A 26,846-nucleotide genomic window follows, 5' to 3' on the forward strand; every position below is an offset into this window, starting at 1 on the left:
CTGAGGGAATGATCAGCCATGATCTTACTGAATGGTGGTGCAGGATCGAAGGGCCGAATGGCCTACTCCTGCACCTATTTTCTATGTTTCTTTGTTTCTATGAACGCATCGTGGGTGCTGCCAGGGTATCTCGCATCGACTGACATGATGCGCTGCTTGTCATCACACACGAACTGCACATTTAATGGATTGGAAACCTTTTCAGTTCCTGTACTGCTCGGAATACTCCACAGGTGCTCGCAAGGCGATGTGGGTACAATCAATGCAGCCCTGTACCTTTGGGAAGCCGGCAATCCTGAAGAAGCCTACAGCCCTGTCATACATCGCTTGTACAGTCATTGGGAACTTGATGAAGTAATTCCTCCGCGCACACAGTGCAGCTGTGACCTAGTAAACGCAGGCATGTATTGCACGTTGAGAGATGGCGCACACATCTCCAGTTGTAGCCTGAAACGATCCCGAGGCATAGAAGGCAAGTGCAGCTGTTACCTTCACTTCAACAGACAAGGCAGTCGGCGTTCTGCTTCTGGGCTGCAAATCTACTCTCAGCATATCACAGATCTCAACGACAACTTCTCTGCGAAAACGCAGCCTTTTGACACAATCAGCCTCGCTCATGTCCAGGTACGAGCGCCTGGCTCGATATTGCCAACGTGGGTAAGGTCTCCTGCCCATCAGCCTATGGGCTATGACGTTCCTGGTGCAGTGAGCTCCAATCAATTCTCTCCTATGCAGTGAATTGATGGAGAACCATTGCATAATCCGTGGTGTCGATAATGCAGCACCCATTCTTGAGTTACAAATTAAACTGTTAAACTTGTTGGCTGGCTGGCTGTCCTTCCTGGTACTTTGTACGCCTCCCCTGGCCGAACGGCCTGCCTGCCTGCAAGTTACTTCGCAGCTCGGAAGGCTGCTGTTGCTGCTGCTTCAGACAGGTAGGAAAATTCAACTGTTTAAAATTTGCTTTATTTATCATTTATTATTCAGGATGGCTCTTTATTTGTAGAAGTGAAACTGTTAAATGCTTCTAAAATTCAATTACTTCCCGTTCCCCCTCCCCCAAATCTCTCGTTCCCTACGCCTGATTTCTAAGTGTAGGCAAGGTTTTTCTCAGCGTACAAAAATCTACACTTACTCCATTCTAAGTTCGTTTTCACTGACTAAACTTGCAAAACTGACGTAAGTGGCTGGACACACCCCCTTTTGAAAAAAAAATCTGTTCTACAATGAAGCTGTTCGAACTCACTAGAACTGGAGCAAACTAAATGCCGAGAATTACAATTTCTAAGATGCTCCATTCTAAACTAGTTGCTCCAAAAAAATAGAAGCAACTCAGGCCAAAACTTGCCCCCTAGGTGTGTAGCAGTGTTTCCTAATTTCACTCCTGAAAAGCCTGGCTCTAATTTAGACTCTTCCCTCCAGTCCTTGAATCCCCAGCCAGTGTAAATAGTTTCTCTCTATCTAGCCTATCTGCTCCCCTTAATATCTTGGAAACTTCGATCAGATCGTCCCTTAACCATCTAAATACTAGGGAATACAACCCTAATTTGTGTAATCTCTCCTCGTAATTTAACCCTTGAAGTCCGAGTATCATTCTGGTAAACCTACGCTGCACTCCCTCCAAGATCAATATATCCTTCCTAAGCTATGGTGCCCAGAACTGCTCACAATACTCCAGGTGTGGTCTAACCAGGGTTTTGTATCGATGCAGCATAATTTCTACCCCCTTGTATTCTCATCCTCTAGATATAAATGCCAGCATTCCATTAGAATTTTTGATTGTTTTCTGAACCTGCTCATGACATGTTTGACAAATTTGATAAATTTGCTGGAGATCTTTGAGAATGTAACGAGCAGGGTGGATAAAGGGGAACCACTGGATGTGGTGTATTTGGATTTCCAGAAAGCATTCGATAAGGTGCTACATAAAAGGTTACTGCACAAGATAAAAGTTCACGGAGTTGGGGGTAATATATTTGCATGGATAGAGGATTGGCTAACTAACAGAAATCAGAGAGTCGGGATAAATGGGTCATTTTTTGGTTGACAACTAGTAACTAGTGGGATGTCGCAGGGATCGGTGCTGGGGCCTCAACTATTTACAATCTATATTAATGACTTGGATGAAGGGACCAAGTGTAATGTAGTCACATTTGCTAATTATATAACAAGGGCACAAAAAGTCTGCAAACAGATATCGACAGGCTAATTGAGTGGGCAAAAATTTGGCAGATGGAGTATAATGTGGGAAAATGTGAGGTTATCCACTTTGGCAGAAAAATAGAAAAGCACATTGCACAACATAAAAGTTCACGACGTTAGGGGTAATATATTAGCATGGATAGAGGATTGGCTAACGAACAGAAAACAGAGAGTAGGGATAAATGGTTCATAGAAACATAGAAAATAGGTGCAGGAGCAGGCCATTCGGCCCTTTGAGCCTGCACCACCATTCAATATGATCATGACTGATCATGCAACTTCAGTACACTACTCCTGCCTTCTCTGCATACCTCCTGATCCCTTTAGCCTTAAGGGCCATATCTAACGCCCATTTGAATATATTCAACGAACTGAACTCAACAACTTTCTGTGGTAGAGAATTCCATCGGGTCACAATTGTCTGGGTGAAAAAGTTTCTCCTCATCTCAGTCCTAGATGGCTTACCCCTTATCCTTAGACTGTGACCCCTGGTTCTGGACTTCCCCTACATCAGAAACATTCTTCCTGCATCTAACCTGTCCAATCCCGTCAGAATTTTTTATGCTTCTATGAGATCCCCTCTCATTCTTCCAAACTCCAGTGAATATAAGCCTAGCCGATCCAATCTTTCATATGTCAGTCCTGCCATCCCGGGAATCAGTTTGGTGAACCTTCGCTGCACTCCCTCAACAGCAAGAATGTCCTTCCTCAGGTTAGGAAACCAAAACTGCACACAATACTCAAGGTGTGGTCTCACCAAGGCCCTGTACAACTGAAGCAAGACCTCACTGCTCCTATACTCAAATCCTCTCACTATGAAGGCCAACATGCCATTTGCTTTCTTAACTGCTTGCTGTACCTGCATGCCAACCTTCAATGACTGATGTACCATGACACCCAGGTCTCTTTGAACCTCCCCTTTCAACTTTCAGATAATAATCTGCCTTCCTGTTTTTGCCACCAAAGTGAATAACCTCACATTTATCCGCATTATACTGCATCTGCCATGCAATTGCCCACTCACCTAACCTGTCCAATTCATCTTGCAGCCTCTTAGCATCCTCCTCACAGCTCACACTGCCACCCAGCTTAGTGTCATCTGCAAACTTGGAGATATTACATTCAATTCCTTCGTTTAAATCATTAATATATATTGTAAATAGCTGGGGTCCCAGCACTGAACCTTGCGGTACCCCACTAGTCATTGCCTGCCATTCTGAGAAGGACCCCTTTATTCCCACTCTTTGCTTCCTGTCTGCCAACTAATTCTCTATCCACGTCAATACATTACCCCCAATCTCATGTGCCTTAATTTTGCACACAAATCTCTTGTATGGGACCTTGTCAAAAGCATTTTGAAAGTCCAAATACACCACATCCACTGGTTCTCCCTTATCCACTCTACTAGTTACATCCTCAAAAAATTCTAGATTTGTCAAGAATGATTTCCCTTTCATAAATCTATGCGGACTTGGACCGATCCTGTCACTGCTTTCCAAATGCGATGTTATTACCTCTTTAATAATCGATTCAAGCATTTTCCCCACTACCGATGTCAGGCTAACCGGTCTATAATTCCCTCCTCTCCCTCCTTTTTTAAAAAAAAAGTGGGGTTACATTAGCTACCCTCCAAACCATATTAACTGATCCTGAGTCCATGGAATGTTGGAAAATGACCACCAATGCATCTACTATTTCTGGGGCCACTTCCTTAAGTACTCTGGGATGCAGACTATCAGGCCCTGGGGATTTATCGGCCTTTAATCGCATCACTTTCCCTAACACCATTTCCTGACTAATAAGTTGCCCCAGTTCCTCCTTCTCGCTAGACCCTCGGTCCCCTCGAATTTTCGGGAGGTTATTTGTGTCTTCCTTAGTGAAGACAGAAGCAAAGTATTTGTTCAATTAGTCTGCCATTTCCTTGTTCCCCATTATGAATTCACCTGATTCTGACTGCAAGGGACTTATATTAGTCTTCACTAATCTTTTTCTCTTCACATATCTATAGAAGCTTTTGCAGTCAGTTTTTATGTTCCTGGCAAGCTTCCTCTCATACTCTATTTTTCCCCTCCTAATCAAACCCATAGTCCTCCTCTGCTGAATTCTAAATTTCTCCCAGTCCTCAAGTTTGATGCTTTTTCTGGCCAATTTATATGCCTCGTCCTTGGATTTAACACTATCCCTAATTCCCCTCGTTAGCCACGGTTGAGCCACGGTTGAACCACCTTCCCCGTTTTATTTTTACACCAGACAGAGATGTACAATTGTTGTAGTTCATCCATGTGATTTTTAAATGTCGGCCATTACCTATCTACCATCAACCTTTAAGTCTCATTCTCCAGTCTATCCTAGCCAATTCACACCTCATACCATCGAAGTTACCTTTCTTTAAGTTCAGGGCCCTAGTCTCTGAATTAACTGTGTCACTCTCCATCTTAATGAAGAATTCTACCATATTCTGGTCACTCTTTCCCGAGGGGTCTCGCATGACAAGATTGCGAATTAATCCTTTCTCATTACACAAGACCCAGTCTAGGATGGCCTGCTCTCTAGTTGGTTTCTCGACATATTGGTCTAGAAAACCATCCCTTATACACTCCAGGAAATCGTCCTCCACAGTATTAGTACCAGTTTGGTTAGCCCAATCTATATGTAGATTAAAGTCACCCATAATAACTGCTGTACCTTTATTGCACGCATCCCTAATTTCCTGTTTGATGCCATCCCCAACCTCCCTACTACTGTTTGGTGGTCTGTACACAACTCACACTAACGTTTTCTGCCCTTTGGTGTTTCGCAGCTCTACCCATATAGATTCCACATCATCCAAGCTAATGTCCTTCCTTATTATTGCGTTAATCTCCTCTTTAACCAGTAACGCTGCCCCACCTCCTTTTCCTTTCTGTCTATCCTTCCTGAATATTGAATACCCCTGGATGTTGAGTTCACAGCCTTGGTCACCCTAGAGCCATGTCTCCTTAATCTCAGTCACATCATATCCGTTAACAGCTATCTGCGCAGTTAATTCATCCGCCTTATTACGAATGGTCCTCACATTGAGACTCAGAGCCTTCAGGCTCGTTTTTTTTTAGCACTCTTTGTCCTTTTAGAATTATGTTGTAATGTGGCCCTTTTTGATTTTTGCCCTTGATTTCTCTGCCCTTCACTCTTACTTTTCTCCTTCCTACCTTTTACTTTCCTCTGCCTCCCTGCATAGATTCTCATCCCCTGCCATATTAGTTTAAACCCTCCTCAACAGTACTAGCAAACACTCCCCCCTAGGACCGTCCGGTTTGTATTGGTCCCACCTCCCCCAGAACCAGTTCCAATGTCCCAGGAATTTGAATCCCTACCCCTTGCATCATTTCTCAAGCCACGTATTCATCTGAGCTATCCTGCTATTCCTACTCTGACTAGCACGTGGCACTGGTAACAATCCTGAGATTACTACCTTTGAGGTCCTACTTTTTAATTTAACTCCTTGCTCATCCCATTTTTTTACCTGTATCGTTGGTACCTATATGCACTCCGACAGCTGGCTATTCATTCTCCCCCTCCAGAATGCCTGCAGCCGCTCAGAGACATCCTTGACCCGTGCATCAGGGAGGCAACATACCAGTGGAGTGTCGTTTGCGGCCGCAGAAACGCCTATCTATTCCCCTTACAATAGAATTCCCTATCATTCTAACTCTCCCACTCTTTTTCCTGCCTCCTGTGAAGCAGAGTCACCCCTGGTGCCATAAACTTGGCTGCTGCTGTGTTCCCCTGATGAGCCACCTCCCTCAACAGTAGCCAAAACGGCATGGAGGGAGGTGACCGCAGGGGCCCCCTGCACTACCTTCCTTCCCTTGCTCTTCCTGATGGTCACCCATTCCCTATCTGCCGATGTAATCTTTACCTGCGGTGTGACCAGCTCACTAAACGTGCGATCCACAACATCCTCAGCATCGAGAATGCGCCAGTGAATCCATGTGCAGTTCCAGTGGCGCAATACTGTCTAACAGGAGCTGCAGCTGGACACACTTCCCGCACACATAGTAGCCAGGGACACTTCTTCCCACATAGCACAGGAGGAGCATGACATGGCTCTGGGCTCTCCTGCCATGACTTAACCCTTAGATTAACTTAATTTGGCAACAATGCCAAAGGTTTCCTACTGATAAGAAAAGAAAAAGTAAGAGAAAAAGAAAAAATAGTCACCAATCAACCAGCCAATCACTCATTCTTGGGTTGGCAATCAGTAACCAGTGGGCTGCTGCAAGGATCAATGCTGGGACCCCAACTATTTATAATCTATATTAACGACTTGGAGGAAGGGACTGAGTGTAACGTAGCCAAGTTTGCTGACGATACAAAGATGGGAGGAAAAGCAATGTGTAGGGAGAACACAAAAAATCTGCAAAAGGACATAGAAAGGCTAAGTGAGTGGGCAAAAATTTGGCAGATGGAGTATAATGTTGGAAAGTGTGAGATCATGTACTTCGGCAGAAAAAAAAATCAAAGAGCGAGTTATTATTTAAATGGAGAAAGATTGCAAAGTGCTGCAGTACAGCAGGACCTGGGGGTACTTGTGCATGAAACACAAAAGGATAGTATGCAGGTACAGCAAGTGATCAGGAAGGCCAATGGAATCTTGGCCTTTATTGCAAAGGGGATGGAGTATAAAAGCAGGGAAGTCTTGCTACAATTGTACAGGGTATTGGTGAGGCCACACCTGGAATACTGAATGCAGTTTTGGTTTCCATATTTAAGAAAGGATATACTTGCCGTGGAAGCAGTTCAGAGAAGGTTCACTAGGTTGATTCCAGAGATGAGGGGGTTGACGTGAGGAAAGGTTGAGGAGGTTGGGCCTCTATTAATTGGAGTTCAGGAGAATGAGAGATAATCTTATCAAAATGTGTAAGATTATGAGGGGGCTTGACAAGGTGGATGCAGAGAGGATGTTTCCACTGATGGGGGAGACGAGAACTAGAGGGCATGATCTTAGAATAAGGGGTCGCCCATTTAAAACTGAGATGAGGAGAAATTTCTTCTCTCAGAGGGTTGTGGATCTGTGGAATTCGCTGCCTCAGAGAGCTGTGGAAGCTGGGACATTGAATAAATTTAAGACAGAAATAGACAGTTTCTTAAATGATAAAGGGATAAGGGGTTATGGGGAGCGGGCGAGGAAGTGGACGTGATCAGCCATGATCATATTAAATGGCGGAGCAGGCTCGAGGGGCCGTATGGCCTACTCCTGCTCCTATTTCATATGTTCTTATTGTTCTTATAGTCTCAGAATAAGGGGGGCACCCATTTAGAACTGAGATGAGGAGGAATTTCTTCTCTGAGGTTTGTAAATCTGTGGAATTATCTGCCCCAGAGATGCTGTGGAGGCTGGGTCATTAATTATAGTTAAGGTGGAGATGGACAGATTTTTGAGCAATAAGAGAATAAAGAGTTATGGGGAGGGTGCAGGAAAGTGGAGCTGAGTCCATGATCAGATCAGGCATGATCTTATTAAATGGCCGACTCCTGCTCCAATTTCTTATGTTCTTATTTTAATGATCTATGTACCTGGACCCCGAAGTCTCTTTGGACCTCCACTGTTTTTTGTTTTTCACCATTTAGAAGGTACCATGGTTCTATCCTTTTTAGGTCCAAAGTAGATGACCTCACATTTGCTTACATTGAAATACATTTGCCTCAGTTTAGCCCATTCACTTAATTGATCAATATTCCGTTGCAATTTATGCTTTCATCTACACTGCCTACAATGACATCTATCGGTGTATCATCGGCAAATTTCGATATATGACATTCTATATCATCCAAGTTGTTAATAAATACTGTCATTTTCCTGTCCATTATCCCTATCTTTGTCTCCTGCTGTTCAGCCAATTTCCTAACCAGGTCAATAATTTGCCTTCAATTCCATGGCCTTCAACTTTAGCTATCAGTCTCTTATGTGGGACTTTCTGAATTGACTTTTAGAAGCCCATATAAATAACATGCATAGACATCATCTGTCCACTACTTTAGTCAGCTCTTCAACAAATTCAATCAAGTTTGTGAGGCATGATCTACCTTTCACAAATCTATGCTGGCTCTCTCTGATAACTGAAAATTTGAGGCATTCAGTCACCCTATCCCTTAATTATAGACTCTAGCAATTCCCTGACAACATATGTTAAGCCAACTGGTTTATAATTCCCTGGTTTCCATCTCTCACCATTCTTAAATAGCGGAGTGACATACACAATTTTTCAATCTAAAGGAACGGCTCCTGAATCAGGATAACTTTAGAAGATTGTCGTTAAAGCATCTGCAATGTGCTCACCTACTTCCTTTAAAACCCTGGGATGGAACCACCTGGTCCTGGGGTTTTGTCACTCTTTTAGTGCTATTATTTTCTTCATTACTGTTATTTGTTTTGCGTTAATTTTATTGAGTCCTGTCCCCGATTCAATATTAGTTTCCTTGGGATTTCCGGCATGCTTCTTCTACTGTAAATACTGATGCAAAGTAATTATTCAACATGTCCACCATTTCTTTATGATTATTGACAATATCACCGCTTTCAGTTTTTAAAGAGGCTAACATTGCTCCTGACTACCCTCTTTTTCCTAATGTAATTGTAAAGATTCTTTGTATTAATTTTGATATCCCTTGCAAGTCATCAAACTTCCCAAGAATGTATCCAACCAGAGTTGGTAACCCATCTTTCACTCCCTTTCCTTTCAAGGCTTTCAAATGCATCATCACCATCCAACTCTGCCTCTACCTTTCCTTGCCTGAATCTATTGAAACTGTTTTGGTCTGAAGGCACCAGCAACTTCCTTTGTGACAGTAATCACAGTGCTTTTAACTATCATTGTACTCATGCACCTCTGACAGAATCAACTACACCATCCTCCTGTACTGTCCACGTCAGTGGTACCAATTTCATAATTTGTTTCCTTTGTATCCCACAGAGCTAACACATGTTTTGCAATGGCTTCTTCTCCTATATGTACTCACATAGTCATATCCGTTCTGTCCAAGGATCACTTCCTAAGATAGTGGAGCAGGAGGGGGACTGCCAGTAGAGCCCCCATGACTGTGAGCAAATGTTGTCAGCAGAAGCCTTTCAGTAAGAATGAAGGTATTCTCCATTTGCAACAACACTCCCTGTCACCATTGAAACCACAGAACCAGTCAAACTGCAGAAACACATCAGGTGCAAGTGGCTGCTGATGATCCCTTTAAATACCACTGTTGGAGCCTCCTTGCTATTTGGCAATGCTGCTCAGCTCATTGTACTTAAGGCATGCCGATAAGTGGAGCGGTGAAGTCGAAACTCGCAGATCGGGCGTCAAGTGCGCATTGCACACTCACTGATGTCACGACCTGCATATTCTACATATCCCTAGCGAGTGCAGATATCGACAGCGTGCTGGCCATTCAAAAATGGTGCCCACCATGGGACCCGCTGGCCGCGTGACTCACCGGCAGTGGGTGAGAGCGGTGGCCACCATTTCTTTGCCTGAATCTGGCTGTAACAGGTGGCGCTAAACCCCTGAATTTCTACGCCATAGATTCCTACAGCACAGGAGGCCATTCAGCCTGTTGTGCCTTTGCCAGCTGTCCAATTTGGACACACTGCCCAGCTTTCCCCCTTACATTTCTCTGAAATTTTCCTACAGATTTGCCTACAGATCAATCTCCTCACTATTTAGGGATCCATAGTAAACACCCAGCAATGTAACAGTTCCTTTTCTGTTCCTTAACTCTAACTGAATAGATTCTGGCTTTGAACCCTCTGGTATATCATGCCACTGCAGAACTGTAATATTATCCTTGATTAATACTGCCACCCACTCTCCCATTTATTTTCCTTCCCTATACCTCCTGAATGCATTGTAGCCAGGAATGTTTACTTCCCATTCCTGCCCATGTTTAAGCCTGGTTTCCGTTATAGCCACTATGTCATAACTCCACGTGGCAACTTGCAACTGTAGCTTGTCAACTTTATTTGCAGCACCCCTCGCATTAACACACATGCATTCCAACACCAATGCTAGTTTAATTCTACTGCATAAGACATGAATAAATTGCAAATTGGTATTAAAAATAGCCACAGCATAGAATTACTGTTTAATCAACACATCAATAATTTAAAAATCATCATAATATAAGGATAAGCAAGTCACTTATGCTTCTTCAGCAGCACCTCCAAAACCCACGACCTCCATCACCTAGAAGGATAAGGGCAGCTGGTGCATGGGAGCACCATCATCTTCAAGTTTCCTTCCAAGTCACATGCCATCCTTACTTGGACATATATTGCCAAACCTTCATTGTCGCTAGGTCAAAATCCTGGAATTCCCTATCTAACAGCATTTTAGGAGTACCATCACCACAAGGACAGCAGCGGTTCAAGAAGGCCGACCACCACTTTCTCAAGGGCAACTAGGGATGGACAATAAATGCTAGCTTTGGCAACGATGCTCATATCCCGAGAATGAAAAAAAAAAATAAAATCCAACATACCGATAGGTCATCTCCTCGGAGAAAGTTCCCTGATAGATCAAGGTGTGTGAGGGAGTTAGGAATTTGTTGGTTGGCACTCAGTGACTGGGCAAGGCTGTTCACCCCTGTAATAATGCAGAGCACACAAAATAAACAGTTATTCAAATTTTCTATTGGACACAAAATATCAAGTGTTTTGTGTAGCTACAGGCAGGGTTGGTCATCTCGTTGCTTGCTGTGAAATAGATTAATGACCAGTTAGAACACTTTTTTTTTAAACCTTGATGATCCTGTATAGCCTGCCCTTACTTTACAACTGTTTTTAAAAACCTTTTTGCACTTACGATTCTGCAATGAAAATGTTTTCTAATATAATTTAATCCAGCATTCTGGCGTGACTGAACATTTATGTTAAATTTTTAAGCATACATCCTTTCGGAGTAAAGCGTAGAGCACTTAAATTAGCAGTGTCACACCTAGTAAAATGCAATTGTAATAAAACCATTATCAAATTAATGTTGCAGAAGATAGCAAAATTCAATATTTCAAGATTAAATCTTTCAGGATTAAAATATACACTATAAATGTTCATGTAAATCTAATTTCAACAGTGTCATGGGATAGTTTCTGGCTGCAGAGACGACCACAGATCAGCATCAACATGTTTCTATGATAAGTGCACAGTACTTGGTGGTATCAGTGTTTCTTTTCAAGGTCCAATGACAAGTTCAATATATCCAACGTGCTCCTTTATTCTCATCTCATTGGCCAATCATTATTAGTCTCTCCTTTCTTGACAGAGTGCCATTTTCATTATTTACTTGCCAAGTCCCTTGAGACGTTTTATATTAAAGGCAAGTTGTTATTGTTATTCCATAAATCATCAACAGCTATCTTTAAATAAGTTTAAAGATTCTTTTAGCTGGTTTAAGCCTTTTTTTTTTAAAGTTCTTTCATAATATTACAGAAGTGTTTCGTCAGTCAAGAATTCAAAGCAAGCAACCCATATGCATCTTATTAAAAAAAACTCTGTAAAATCCTTACATATTAATGTCCCACATTTCTATACATTGTCCTATTTATGCTAATATAACTATGTACTAAGCATCCCAATTTAAAGGGAAGCTTTAGTGTAGAGTCCAATAAAATGAATGAGTACATTTACCCATAACCTTAGTCCTGTACACGTCAGTAGAGTAAACACTCCAGGGTAACATTTGAAGCTGTTCTAGTGTTAAGACATCATTCATTTTCTTACCCCTGCATGAAAGCTCTCCTTCAAGATCTTGGTGATGCTACTAAGGTGATCTCATAGTCCGACTTTAAAAAATCCAGATTTCTGAATTTTGTTCCTGCTCTTACCAATTTTCAAAAGCAGCTTTTATATTGCACTAGTTGTGCTGCCTCCCAATGTTTGGCTCGTCTCCATAGGTTGAATAACCAAAAAGTAAACTTGCCAGGATTGACCGAGACCAAAGGCCAGGAAGATGTGGTCTTTCTGACTGCCAGCCTCAGCGAATCTCTGCAACTTTATTTTTGGGTTGCAGTCCTCACACGGAGTCAGGACCACTAAAATTGGACTTAACCCAACATTAAAGCAGCTTTAAACAATGGTCCTGAATTTGTGGTCGGCGGCATAGCTAAGAATTACGCCAGCATCACCCGAACAAAATCTGCACTTACCTTAAGCGAAGCCCCAAGCTGGCTGTCTAACGCTGCAGAGTTGTGCACAGAGCAGTGGCCCATGGATCCCAAGGGCGCACCATTGTACGTCTGTGAACCCAGGATCACGTGGGACAGTACTGTTTTCACTTCCTGACTCTTAGCCAATCAGGAAACATAGAAATTCCGATGGGACTGCATTAAACTTTGCAGAAAGTCCATCTAAGCAACTGATGTGGTTTTATTTTTACTATACCCACTGCACTTTCCAAAAGATTGCTGAGCATTTTGCTTCGATTCACATTCATTTTGATAAACGATTTGATGTCCGGCTTCAGCTTTGAAATTGCTGACTTTATTTTTTTAAATTTAAATAAAAAGGACTGGTATGATGAACAAGCCTGAAGTTTTACCTAACACAGCAAAATTAAGCTTTTTTTGATGTGCATAGTTTAACCTAAATGCATAGATATCAAAGTAATTATTAATACTTTAGTGCACATTAGCTGAATAGTTAATGTTTGTGGCCTCTGGATAGGAATCATAAAACTCGATTAGGATTCTTTTTATGGGCTTTAGTATAAACATTTGCACATGCACAAATCCCGAACTTGCAGTCAATTTCAAAGGCAGTATGACGACGTACTTGAATATACGCCATCATATCGACGTGAATTCAAGACCAAATAGCTAAGTTATAACCAGGCAGGTAAATAGTGTGTCCACTTAATTATTAGTAATCTCTGGGCAGGAGCTCCAATGCTGTCTAATCATTTGTTAGTCTTTAATAATGTGGGTGATTCAGTCATACTGAAATAGAAGATAATAGAAATTGAAGATTGAGTTAATATTGTGGTAGCTCCATGCTGGCCTACCAAAAATAATTCACCCATCAAAATCTCAAATAAGACAATTCAAGATGGAGTTTTAATTTGAAAATAATAAAACTAATCCATTTTTGTTAAAATACATTCATACTTTCCTGCTTCCTGCTTATGTAAAATTGCATGCAAACAATTACTATGGTACCAGTTATCATGTGATGCTGGCACCTTCAATTGCATATATTATCCTTATTAGTCATCATTTGTACTATTCATGAATTTAACACTCCAACAACTGGAGAATGTCACCAAGAAAAAAAACTCTTAACAAATGAAACAAGCTTTAATAATAAATACAATACAGACCAGGTAGTGTTTACCAAGTAATAAAGCAGTCGCAGTTTTTAAAAGCACAAACTGAACTTGGGGGTTACTGATAATGGTGAAAATGCTTGATGGTGACCACAATGGGCTTGTACAATCATAGAATAACAGCACAGTAGGAGGCCATTTGACCCATTGAGTCCATGCTGGCTCTCAGCACGAGCACTTCAGCTAATCCCAATCCCCCACCCTTTCTCCATAGCCCTGCAATTTTTTTTCTTTCAGGTTCTTGTCTAATTCCCTTTTGAAAGCCACAATTGAGTCTGTCTCCACTACCCTTTCAGGCAGTGCATTCCAGATCATAACCACTCGCTGCATAAAAAAGTTTTTCCTCGTGGTGCCTTTGGACCTTCTGCCAATCACCTTAAATCTGTGTCCTCTGATTCTCGACCCTTTCGCCAATGGGAACTGTTTCTCTCTATCTACTCAGTCTAGATCCTTCATGATTTTGAACAACTCTCAAATCTCCTGACAATCTTCTTTGCTCTAAGAACAATCCAAATTTCTCCAGTTATCCATGTAATTGAAGTCCCTCATTCCTGGAACCATTCTTGTAAATCCTTTTTGCACCCTCTCTAAAGCCTTCACATCCTTCCTGTGCGATAATTGGACACAATACTCCAGTTGTGGCTGAACCAGTGTTTTATAAAGGTTCATCATAACTTCCTTGATGTTGTACTCTTCGGGCCCGAATTTGATGAAGGCCTCCGCGCGCCCAAAGGACCACCGATGGCTGCCGAGACACCGGACGGTACTTTGAATGGGGTTTTCATCGGAGAGGTCCTGGGCGGTAAATGAGCGACTTACGCCACCAATCTGGGCGGCAGCCAGCGGGACCTCCCATTCTTGGCAGCAAAGGTGCCGAGGATGGAGTCGAGCCCACGGAGGGTCGAAGAGCTGAAAAGCAAAAGCATTAAAAATAAAATCTGAAAACCTTCAAGGGACCCCATCCAAGTCCCTGTAAAGAAAAAAAATGACAAAAAGTGGACTTACCTTTTTGCCCCATCTTCCTACCCATCGTCAGAGACAGATGAGCCTCCAGCCAGCGGTCCACCCCCATTCTGCTGCCGACTGCCGCCAACTCTCGCCCGCATCAATATCACAGCTCGGCGGATGGGAGATGAGTTGCGCGACTCGTCCGTCTGCTGAAGTCAGCGGGCATTTCCCGGCAGCTCTCCCCTCCCGCCCACGTCGAAAGTGGCACTGGGAGGTTCGAGCAGAGGAATGTCGACGGCAGTGGGCGGTAAGTTCTTCAATTTTGGGCCCTATGCCTTTATTTATAAAGCCCAGGATCCTGCATGTTTTTTTTTTACCGCTTTCTCAACCTATCCTGTCACCTTCAACGATTTGTGCACATATACGCCAAGGTCTCTCTGTTCATACACCCCCTTTAGAGTTGTATCCTTTAGTTTTATTATATTGCCTCTCCTTGTTCTTCAAAATGTATCACTTTGCACTTTTCTGTGTTAAATTTCATCTGCCACGTGTCCACCCATTCCACCAGCCTATCCATGTCCTCTTGAAGTCTATCCCTATCCTCCTCACTGCTCACTATACTTCCAAGTTTTGTGTCATCTGCAAATTTTGAAATAGTGTCCTATAGACCCAAGTCCAAATCATTTATATCAAGAAAAGCAGTGGTCGTAGTACCGATCCCTTGGGAACACCACTGTATACCTTCCTCCAGTCCAAAAAACAACCGTTCAGCACCACTCTCTGTTTCCTGTCACTTAGCCAATTCCGTATCCATGCTGTCACTGTCCCTTTTATTCCATGGTCTTTAACCTTGCTGGCAAGCCTATTATGTGGCATTTATCAAATTCCTTTTGGAAGTCCACATAGACCACATCAACTGCATTGCCCTCATCAACCCTCTGTTACCTCATCAAAAAATTCAATCAAGTTGGTTAAAATCATAGACTCATAGAAGTTTACAGCACAGAAGGTGGTCATTTCGGCCCATCATGTCCATGCCGGCCAACAAGAGGCTATCCAGCCTAATCCCACTTTCCAGCTCTAGGTCCGTAACCCAGCAGGTTACAGCACTTCAAGCACACATCCAAGTATTTTTTAAATGTGGTGAGGGTTTCTGCATCTATCATCCTTTCAGGCAGTGAGTTCCAGACTCCCACAACCCTCTGCGTGAAGAAATTTCCCCTCAACTCCCCTCTAAACCTTCTATCAATTACTTTAAATTTAAGCCCCCTGGTCGTTGACCCCTTTGCTAAGGGAAATAGGCCCTTTCTATCCACTATATCTAGGCCCCTCATAATTTTATACACCTCAACGAGGTCTCCCCTCAGCCTCCTTTGTTCCAATGAAAACAAATCCAGCCTATCTAATCTGTCCTCATAGCTTAGATTCTCCACTCCCGGCAACATCCTCGTAAATCTCCTCTGTACCATCTCCAGTGCAATCACATCCTTCCTGTAATGTGGTGACCAGAACTGCATGCAGTTCTCCAGCTGTGGCCTAACCAGTGTTTTATACAGTTCAAGCATAACCCACCTGCTCTTGTATTCGATGCCTCGGCTAATAAAGGCAAGCATTCCGTATGCTTTCTTAACCACCTTATCTACCTGGCCTGCTACTTTCAGGGATCTGTGGACATGCACTCCAAGATCCCTTTGTTCCTCTACACTTCTCAATATCCTACCATTTAATGTGTATTCCCATTTGCCTTTAACAAATCCATGCTGGCTTCCCTTAATTAATCCACACTTGTCCAAGCGATAGTTAATTTTGTCCCAGATTATCCTTTCTAAAAGCTTCCCCGCCACCTAGATTAAATGACTGGCCTGAATTTGCTGGGTTTATCCTTACACCCTTTTTTGAACAAGGGTGTAACATTTGCAATTCTCCAGTCCTCTGTCACCACCCCTGTCTCCAAGGAGGATTGGAAAATTATGTCCAGTACCTCCGCAATTTCCACCTTTACTTCCCTCAGCATCCTAAGATGCATCCCATCCTGTCGTAGTGAATTACCTACTTTAAGTACAGCCAGCCTGTCTAGTACCTCTTCTTTATCAATTGTTATCCCATCCAATAGCTCAACTACCTAATCTTTCACTATGACTTTGGCAGCATCATCTTCTTTAATGAAGACAGATGCAAAGTACTAATTTAGTACCTTATCCATGCCCTCTGCCTCCATGCGTAGGTCGCCTTTTTGGTCCCGAATCGACCCCACCCCTCCTCTTACTACCCGTTTACTATTTATATGCTTATAGAAGACTTTTGGATTCCCTTTTATGTTAGCTGCCAGTTTATTCTCATGCTCCCTCTTTCCCCTCTTATTTCCTTTTTCACTTCCCCTCTGAACTCTTTCTGTATTCAGCCTGGTTCTCACTTGTATTCTCAGCCTAGCATTGGTCATACGCTCCTTTTTTCTGCCTCATCTTACTCTCTATCTCTTTCGTCATCCAGGGAACTCTGACTTTGGCTGCCCTACCTTTCATCCTTGTGGGAATGTACCGTGACTGTACTCGAACTATCTCCTCTTTAAAGGCAGCCCATTGTTTGATTACAGTTTTACCTGCCAATCTCGGATTCCATTCTCAACCCATTGAAATTAGCCCTCCTCCAGTTAAGTATTTTGACTCCAGATTGCTCTTTGTCCTTTTCCATAGCTATTGTTGCTTAAAATGTCCTCTGTTCTGGGATCATATCCAGTTTTCTTTCTCAACCTCCGTCGCAAATTACATTTGGGCATTCTCAAAGCAGCCACCTATTACACCACGTAAAAACTTGCTCTGTGCACCAATTTGTAAACTGATCCACATAATTTTTCTGACAGCTATTTATACAATTCATGCCAGATCACATTCCAGATTTAGAATCCAGCACAGAATTAATTCGTTATCGGTGCAATTTTAAACACTCCCTCTTTCAAAATCACAGTACATCTAATTTCTAGTTGGTTTAATGCAGGAGTACACGTCAATTTTTGGTCAATATCCATAATTATAAGTGGTAACTTTGTTTCAAAGCCACTCTCTCAAAACACACTTAAGGCTAATTTTTAAACAATGAGGCTACACGCTTCCCTTTCCTTAATTCCTAAAATGGAGATAATTTCTGCCCCAAACACAGCCAGGAGATTTTTTTTTTTTTTTTTTAAATAGAAACTAATTATTGTTTTGAAAAAAAAAATTTGTATTTATGTAGCACCATTATTGTAGAAAAGGTTCCTAAATGAAGGGAACACAATAAGGAGTGACCAAAAGCTTGGTCAAAGAGGCGAGTCTTAAAGGAAGAGAGAAAATTGGTGAAGCAGAGAGATGAGGCGGGGCGGGGGGCGGTGGATTCCAAACCATTGCACTATGACGGCTGGAAGCATGACCATCAACAGTGCGGTGAAGAGCATGGCGAGCTACACAAGAGACCAGAAACAATGGAAGAGAGTTTGGGGGCAGGGGGTTACAGCAATATCTTGCATTTATACAGCACCTTTAATGCAGAAAATCATCCCAAGGAGTAATCAGACAAAAATAAGGACTAAGCCAAAGTAGGAGGGGTGACAAAAATCTTGGTCAAAGCGATGGGTTTCAAGGAGAGTCTTAAGGGAAAAGAGGGAAGTGGAGAGGAGGGGGGATTTGGGGAAAGAATTCCAGAGCATCTGGCCTAGATGACTGAAGGAACAGCTTCCATTAGCGGCCAGAGTTGGAGGAACACAGTATGAGAGAGTGTAGGGCTGGCAGTAGGAAAGGGCACGGTCATAAAGGGATCTAAATACAAGGATGATAATTTGAAAGATGTGGCATTGGGGATCGTGAGTCAATGTAGGTCAGCAAGCATAGGGGTGATGGGCGAGGGAGACTTAGTGCGGGATAGGGCAGTGGAGTTTTGGATAAGCTGAAGTTTATGGAGGCAGAGAATTGGAGGCGCAAATTGGCATCTTTGTTTGCCTACATTACAACAGTGTCTACATTCCAGAAGTACTTCATTGGTTGCAAAGCTATTTTGGATGTCCTGAAATGTGAAAGGCACTGTGTAAATGCAAGTACTTCCTTTCATTCGCAACATAGCAGTCCACTTGATTGGTGCCTCTGCCATCAGACTCAATATCCACTCCACTGTTCACCTCTGCGACAATATGTCTGCAGTATATACTATCTATGCACTGCAGCAACTCACCAAGCTTACTTCAGTAGCACCTCCAAGACCCAAATCAGCGAGCAGTGTTATAAGATAAAGCAGCAACTTCATGGGATCATCACTTTCTGAAAGATCCCCTCCAAGTATCACAATAATCTGACTTGGACATGTATTGCCATTCTTTCATTGTTCCTGGGTCACAATCCTGCAATTCCCTACCTAACACCATGCGGGAACAGCATCCCTGCACGGATTGTAGCAACAGCAAGTATAGCGCCTTAAATGTAGTAAAATGTCCCAAGGTGCTTCACAGCAGTGTTATAAGATAAAGCAGATAAATTTGACACCGAACCACACAAGAAGAAATTACGGCAGAGAGGTATGTTTCAAGGAGCATCTTAAAGGAGGAAAGAGAGGTAGAGAGGCGAAGAGGTTTAGGGAATGAGTTCCAGAGCTTATTGCCCAAGCAACAAAAGGCACAGCCACCAATGGTTGAGCGATTATAATGAGATATGTTCAAGAGAGCAGAATTTGAGGAGTGCAGACATCTCGTGGGGTTGTGAGGCTGAAAGAGATTACAGAGATAGGGAGGGGCGAGGCCATGGAGGGATTTGTAAACAAGAATGAGAATTTTGAAATTGAGGCGTTGCTTAACCGGGAGCCAACGTAGGTCAGCGAGCACAGGGGAGATAGGTGATCGGGACTTGATGTGAGTTAGGACATGGGCTGCCGAGCAGTGGACATTGATGACCAAGATGTTCATCAATGTCCACTACCTTCTCAGGGCAACTAGAAGTAGGCAATAAATGTGGCCTTGCCAGTATCACCGACATCCCAAGAACAGAACAAAAACACACTTGAAATCAGTGAATGGTCTCTTGGACTGCAGCAGTTACAAGCCTAAATTACTCCTTAATCAGGAGGTCTTGACACACTTTTATGAGAAATGACATACCCTGACATATTTCAGTTTGAAAGAAAGCTCCATTCTGCAGACTCACTGCACAAAGTGATGCACATCTCACATGGACACAGAAAACAAGATAAATCACTTATTGCAGAGAAGACATCTGAATGGAGTTACAGCATTTTGTATAACAATGAAGTTTGAAATCAGACCCTACTCCTTTACTTGGATAAGACTCAAAAGTAGGGGGTGCTAGCAAATAGCAAGCAGGACGAGACTTGTTAGCAGAATATGGATACAGATGATAGATGTAATTTCTTTCAAATTAGTGCAGGTTAACATATCTTGGGAGGAAAAACAAGGATTGGGAATATAGGCCCCAAGTTTCCACATGATTTGCCCCTGATTTTTAGGAGCAACTGGTGTAGAACGGAGTATCTTAGAAATCGGAATTCTCGTCATTTAGTTTGCTCCAGTTCTAGTCAGTTAGAACAGTTTCACTTTGGAACAGAATTTTTTTTTCAAAAGGGGGCGTGTCCAGCCACTTACGCCTGATTTCAAAGTTTCGTGAGTGAAAACTTACTCCAAACTAACTTAGAATGGAGTAAGTGAAGATTTTTGTACGCTCGAAAAAACTTTGTCTACACTTTAGAAAATCAGGCGTAGGTTACAAATCAGGCGTAGAGAATGGTGGGGGGGGGTTTAAAGGGAAGTTTACAAACATTAAACACTTCAGTTTTACAAATAAAGAGCCATCATCAGTAATAAATGATAAATACATCAATAAATCAACCAATAAATCAATCAAAAAAAATTAATAAGAAATAATTTTTTTTTAAAATCAATAAATAAAACATTTTCTACTTACCGACTGCAGCATCGGGAGCCCTCCAACAGTGTGCTGGGATGCCCCCCCAGTGTGTCTCTGTCAGTGTCTCTATCTCTCTGTCTGTCTGTGTGTGTGTCTCATTCTGTCTGTCAGTGTCTGTGTTTCTGACAGTGAGGGGAGGGGGAGGAGGGGGGTAGAGGGAGAGAGGGGGAGGGATGGGGGAGAAGGGGGGGAAGGGGGGGGAGGGATGGGGGAGAAGGGGGGGGAGGGATGGGGGAGAAGGGGGGGGAGGGATGGGGGAGAAGGGGGGGGAGGGATGGGGGAGAAGGGGGGGGAGGGATGGGGGAGAAGGGGGAGGGATGGGGGAGAAGGGGGAGGGATGGGGGAGAAGGGGGAGGGATGGGGGAGAAGGGGGAGGGATGGGGGAGAAGGGGGAGGGATGGGGGAGAAGGGGGAGGGATGGGGGAGAAGGGGGAGGGATGGGGGAGAAGGGGGAGGGATGGGGGAGAAGGGGGAAGGATGGGGGAGAAGGGGGAGGGATGGGGAGAAGGAGGAGGGATGGGGGAGAAGGGGGAGGGATGGGGGAGAAGGGGGAAGGATGGGGGAGAAGGGGGAGGGATGGGGAGAAGGAGGAGGGATGGGGAGAAGGGGGAGAAGGGGATAAAGGGGAGAAGGGGATAAAGGGGATGGGGGAAAGGAGATTGGGGGGGGAAGGAGATTGGGGGGGGGAAGGAGATTGGGGGGGGAAGGAGATTGGGGGGGGAAGGAGATTGGGGGGGGAAGGAGATTGGGGGGGGAAGGAGATTGGGGGGGAAGGAGATTGGGGGGGGAAGGAGATTGGGGGGGGAAGGAGATTGGGGGGGGAAGGAGATTGGGGGGGAAGGAGATTGGGGGGGGAAGGAGATTGGGGGGGGAAGGAGATTGGGGGGGGAAGGAGATTGGGGGGGGAAGGAGATTGGGGGGGAAGGAGATTGGGGGGGAAGGAGATTGGGGGGGAAGGAGATTGGGGGGGGGAAGGAGATTGGGGGGGGGAAGGAGATTGGGGGGGAAGGAGATTGGGGGGGAAGGAGATTGGGGGGGAAGGAGATTGGGGGGGAAGGAGATTGGGGGGGAAGGAGATTGGGGGGGAAGGAGATTGGGGGGGGGGAGGAGATTGGGGGGGGAAGGAGATTGGGGGGGGAAGGAGATTGGGGGGGGAAGGAGATTGGGGGGGGAAGGAGATTGGTGGGGGAAGGAGATTGGGGGGGGAAGGAGATTGGGGGGGGAAGGAGATTGGGGGGGGAAGGAGATTGGGGGGGGAAGGAGATTGGGGGGGGAAGGAGATTGGGGGGGAAGGAGATTGGGGGGGAAGGAGATTGGGGGGGAAGGAGATTGGGGGGGGAAGGAGATTGGGGGGGGAAGGAGATTGGGGGGGGAAGGAGATTGGGGGGGAAGGAGATTGGGGGGGAAGGAGATTGGGGGGGGAAGGAGATTGGGGGGGGAAGGAGATTGGGGGGGGAAGGAGATTGGGGGGGGAAGGAGATTGGGGGGGAAGGAGATTGGGGGGGGGAAGGAGATTGGGGGGGGAAGGAGATTGGGGGGGGGGAAGGAGATTGAGGGGGGGGAAGGAGATTTGGGGGGGAAAGGAGATTGGGGGGGGGAAGGAGATTGGGTGGGGGAAGGAGATTGGGGGGGGAAGGAGATTGGGGGGGGGAAGGAGATTGGGGGGGAAGGAGATTGGCGGGGGAGGGGAAGGAGAAGGGGGAGGGAGGCTGAACGGGCCGGGCGCGAGACTTCGGGCAGGGCCCGTCCCCAGCACCAGATTTACAGGTAGGTGGCTTTGGGTCGGGTCGGGGGGAGCGCGGGTCGGGGAGGGTGGTGGGAGGGAGGGAGGTTCGGTTCGGGTCGGGGGGAGGGAGGGAGAGGGAGGTCAGGTCGGATCCAGTCCGGGGGCGGGGGGGGAGTGGGGGGGAGCGGGAGTCGGGTCGGGGGGGAAGCGGGAGTCAGGTCGGTGTCGGGACCAGGGCGGGGGCAGGGGGAGTCGGGTCGGGTCCGGAGGGGAAGCGGGAGTCAGGATGGTGTCGGGTCTGGTCCGGGGGGGGGGGGGAGCGGGAGTCAGGTCGGTGTCAGGTCCGGCCCGGAGGTGGGAAGCGGGAGACGAGTCGAGTCGGGAGGAAGCAGGAGCTGGCCATGGGAGGAGCCTTATTCATGCAGCCCCAGTGAGGCCATTCGGCCAGGGCTAAGGGCTGCGTGCTTTGGCCCCTCCCACACAGTTTTGGGCGCCTGGAGCTACTGAACATGCGCGCCCACTGTAGCGCGCATGTGCAGAGGTCCCAGCACTGTTTTCAGCGCAGGGACCTGGCTCCGCCCCCTACAGCTCCTGCTGCGCTGCGCCGAGGGCCAGAGGACCTGCAGGGAGGTGGAGAATCGTTTTTTTTTCGGCGCACTTTGTGGCGCGAAAAACGGGCGTCCAGGTCGGGACTGCGCCGTTCTAGGCGCGGCTCGAAACTTGGGGCCATAGATTCAAAAGAAAGACTGAAGCATGCGCAGGGGCACAGAACTATGGGTGGAAATATATAATTAATTGAAAGCATTAGTGCAGATAGATAAAAGTCACAAAAAAGCCTGGGTTTTATAAATAGGGCATGGAATGCTGAGCTAATGATAAATATGTATGAGGCAATGGTTAAGCCATAGATAAGAGTAGTAAGTGCAGTTTCCGTTGCCCCATTATGGAAAGGACATTAAAGCCAGAGATTGTACAGTGTGGATTCAGTGAAATATTATCAGGGATCATAGACAATTACGATACAGAAGGAGGCCATTCGGCCCATCGTGTCCGTGCCAGTTGAAAAAGAGCTACCCCTCCTAATGCCACCTTCCAGCTCTAGGTTTGTAGCCCTGTAGGTTATGGCTCTTTAAGTGCATATCCAAGTACTTTTTAAAATGTGATGAGGGTTTCTGCCTCTACCACCCTTTCAGGCAGTGAATTCCAGACCCCCACCACCCTCTGGGTGAAGAAATATTTCTTCATCTCCCCTCTAATCCTTCTACCAACTACTTTAAATCTACACCCCCTGGTTATTGGCACCTCTGTTAAGGGAAATAGGTCTATCCACTCTATCTAGGCCTCTCATAATTTTATACACCTCAATTAAATCTCCCCATAGTCTCCTCTGTTCCAAGGAAAACAAACCCAGCCTATCCAATCTTTCCTCATAGCTAAAATTCTCCAGTCCAGGCAACATCCTTGTAAATCTCCTCTGCAGCCTTTCTAGTGCAATCACATCCTTCCTGAAATGTGGTGACCAGAACTGCACGCCGTACTCAAGCTGTGGACTCAAGTGTTGTATACAGTTCCAGCATTACTTCCCTGCTCTTGTATTCTATGCCTTGGCTAATAAAGTAAAGCATTCTGTATGCCTTTTTAACTACCTTAACGACCTGTCCTACTATCTTTAAGGATCTGTAGACATATACTCCAAGGTCCCTCTTTTCCTCCACACCATTCAGTATTCTCCCATTTATTGTGTATTCCCTTGCCTTGTTGTCCCGCCCCAAATGCATTACCTCACACTTCTCCGGATTGAATTCCATTTTTCACTTTTCTGCCCAACTGACCAGTTCATCGATATCTTCCTGCAGTCTAGAGCTTGTCTCCTCACTGTCAAACATATGGCCAATTTTTGTATCATCTGCAAATTTCTTTGTCATGTCCCCTACATTTAAGTCTAAGTCATTAATATATACTACAAAAAGTAAGGGACCTAGTACTGAGTCCTGTGGAACCCCACTGGAAACAGATGAGAAATTATCGTGATGAAGAGAGACTTGTAATCATTATGAGGAGCTGAGTTTCTGCAGAGCTGTTACAACATTAATTATTTTACCACATTAAGTAGTTGAGGCAGACACCATTGCATCTTTAAGAGAAAAGTGGATAAACATTTGAAATAATGGAAGATTATAGGCCTCTAGGGGAAAAGAGCAGGGTTTAGTTTTGTGTTGCACTCGCAAAAAGCTGGCAGACACAGACACAATGGGCCAAATCGCCTGTGTGCGGTAGATTTTGACTTTGTGTAAAATGTGTGACAGCGAATTGGCAGCCTGTTTTACATCTCTCCTGATTCTCATTTCCACTGAAGTCAGATGTTTAGCACAACCTTCCCTTTATACCCTCAATGGAAAGAACAGATAAATAAAATGTTACTGTACCTTTATGTGATAAGGAGGTTTTAGACATGTTTAAATGTTTCAGTCCCTTTGGGATTTTGGCAAATTGGCTGCTGAGAGAGGACACGCCTGCAAAACAGAAACAATTATTAATCCTTGTTGGACAATGAAGCAACGATTTTAAAATTAAACTGAACTCTGACTAGTATAAGAGCATGTCAACTCAAGGTATGGTGTGTTATTCCATTCAAATCAGACTACATTACCCTCTCCACCCCCATAACTCATTCAATGATGGAAACCAGCCAAGACACCTAATTCATACATTTTAGATGAATTCATATTTAAAAACAGAATTTTAAAAAATCTCCATTAAGAAGGATATTCCACCCCCAAAAAATTAATTCAATGCCTTTATTTCAGTGCATCACAATCGAATTTCCTACAAAGCAATTAGAAAAACAAACTGTTTCCACAACAGAATATTCTTCTAGGAAATTAAAGGAGACCAATAGGGCCGACATCTGAAGAGACTAAGGGGAAGAAATTGGTACTACGCAGGTAATAGTGAATCGGCAGCTTGTTTTACACCCCGACCAATTAGAAAAGGAAATGGGGCAGGGTGTAAAATTGGCTATTGATTTGCTATCGACTGTTTTCCAAAACTGCCGAGGACAAACAGTCCAAATTAGTGACTGTATAACAAATTATGCAATGAGACTTCCTGAGCACAGGATGAACATCAGCAAAAATAAATGAATGCATGTATGCAAGAAAAGAGCAGTGAGAATGCGTAAATAGACAGCAGCAAGTGAACAAACCTGGGCAAATGAAGGAGCAAATAAGCATTTACCAATAAAAATTGATGAACAGCAAGTGAAAGAACAACAAATGACAGCAGCAAGAGAGGGGGGAAAATAAAATAATTAGTGTGAGATTGACAAAGACAAAGCAAGCAGTGCAAGGATACACAGAGATAAGTGAAAGTTTTATAGACAAGTTTTTGTGCACTAATCACAATGAAACTCATTGGACTGAATTTGTACCTTGGAGTTGTACCTTTTTAATGATGCCACTGCAATTGAATCAGACCGCCGGGTTTCCCAGCAAATTAACTGAAGCGGTTCTGATGATGTTACGGAGGACTCTACTTCAGCTCAGCTATTTAAAGGAGCAATGCAGACATCACTTGAAGGCTGGTGGAGGTGGAAGCCAGAGTGTTCGAGAAAATTGTTGGCAGAAGAACACTTTGAGAATATTACATCCTGAATTATGCAGAGTAAAAGGCGGAAAGCAGCCCCCAGGTTTAGTGATGCCTCGTTGGAGACATTACTCCAAGGAGTGAGGGCCCACAGACACATCCTGTACCCTGCTGATGGGAGGACGACGCCAGCGGCACTGACGAAAACTGCATCACTGGAGGTAGCAGAAGTGAGCAGCAGGAGTGTTGTTGAAAGTGTTATACTCATAATAAATGGTCAGACCGAGTACTGTGTGTAATGTGCAAGTGTGACCTTAGCTCCTTTATTGTAGTTGCAGAGTGCAGGTACCTCGTGGGTGACCTGCTTATATACTGTGCTCCCAAGGGATGCTGGGATTCCTTGGGACTCTAACAGGTAGGCCCTCTGGTGACAGGTGTGATGCAGGTTACAAGATTACAAGGGGTTAAATACATAACATCAGTCCCCCCATGAAGTCAACAATACACTTATTTACAAGGTGAGACGATCTGGGGCTTTGCGTTCCCTTGTTGATCATGTCCGTACAAATGTTGGTGTGGTTGGGTTGGTCAGTTCTTCATTGGGCTGTTAGGCAGCCGGCCTGCTGGGAATGATGAGTTCAGTTTCGTGGTCAACTGTGATGTCAGTTGCCACTTGTGTGTGTGTTGGAAGGTCAAAGTTGGTGGTGTCCTCTTCAGGTTGTACGTAGCTGTTGGTGAGCCGCAGTTTAATTTGGTCCAAGTATTTTCTGTGCGTTTGTCCATTGGTCAGTTTGACCTGAAATACCCTACTCCCCTCTTTGGCTGTGACCGTGCCAGCGAGCCATTTGGAACCATGTCCATAATTGAGCATAAACACAGGATCATTGATCTCAGTATCGCGTGACAAGTTTGCGCGGTCATGGTACACACTCTGTTGATGCCGCTTGTCCTCCATGTGATCATGTAGATCAGGGTGGACCAGAGAGAGAGCCTTGTTTTAAGTGCCCTTTTCATGAGCAGCTCGGCTGGGGGAATCTCTATGAGTGAGTGGGGTCTGGTGCGTTAGCTGAGCAGTACTCTGGACAACCCGATCTGCAG

At 44.6% G+C, this 26,846-nt stretch overlaps 1 protein-coding gene across 5 annotated transcripts in view; it reads right to left on the bottom strand.

Moving 5' to 3' along the window:
* Positions 1-26,846, bottom strand: part of LOC139264358 (F-actin-uncapping protein LRRC16A-like) — a 554,868-nt gene that overhangs the window by 262,447 nt on the left and 265,575 nt on the right. For all 5 annotated transcript variants that reach the window (XM_070880668.1, XM_070880667.1, XM_070880669.1 and 2 more), the window contains 2 exons: positions 24,590-24,676; positions 10,714-10,817 (listed from right to left, as the gene is read on the bottom strand). In XM_070880668.1, coding sequence (XP_070736769.1) covers positions 10,714-10,817; positions 24,590-24,676 — 191 coding nt within the window. The remainder of the gene's footprint in view (positions 1-10,713; positions 10,818-24,589; positions 24,677-26,846) is intronic.

Source organism: Pristiophorus japonicus, chromosome 5, assembly GCF_044704955.1.
Source record: "Pristiophorus japonicus isolate sPriJap1 chromosome 5, sPriJap1.hap1, whole genome shotgun sequence".
Classification (NCBI taxonomy): domain Eukaryota; kingdom Metazoa; phylum Chordata; class Chondrichthyes; family Pristiophoridae; genus Pristiophorus; species Pristiophorus japonicus.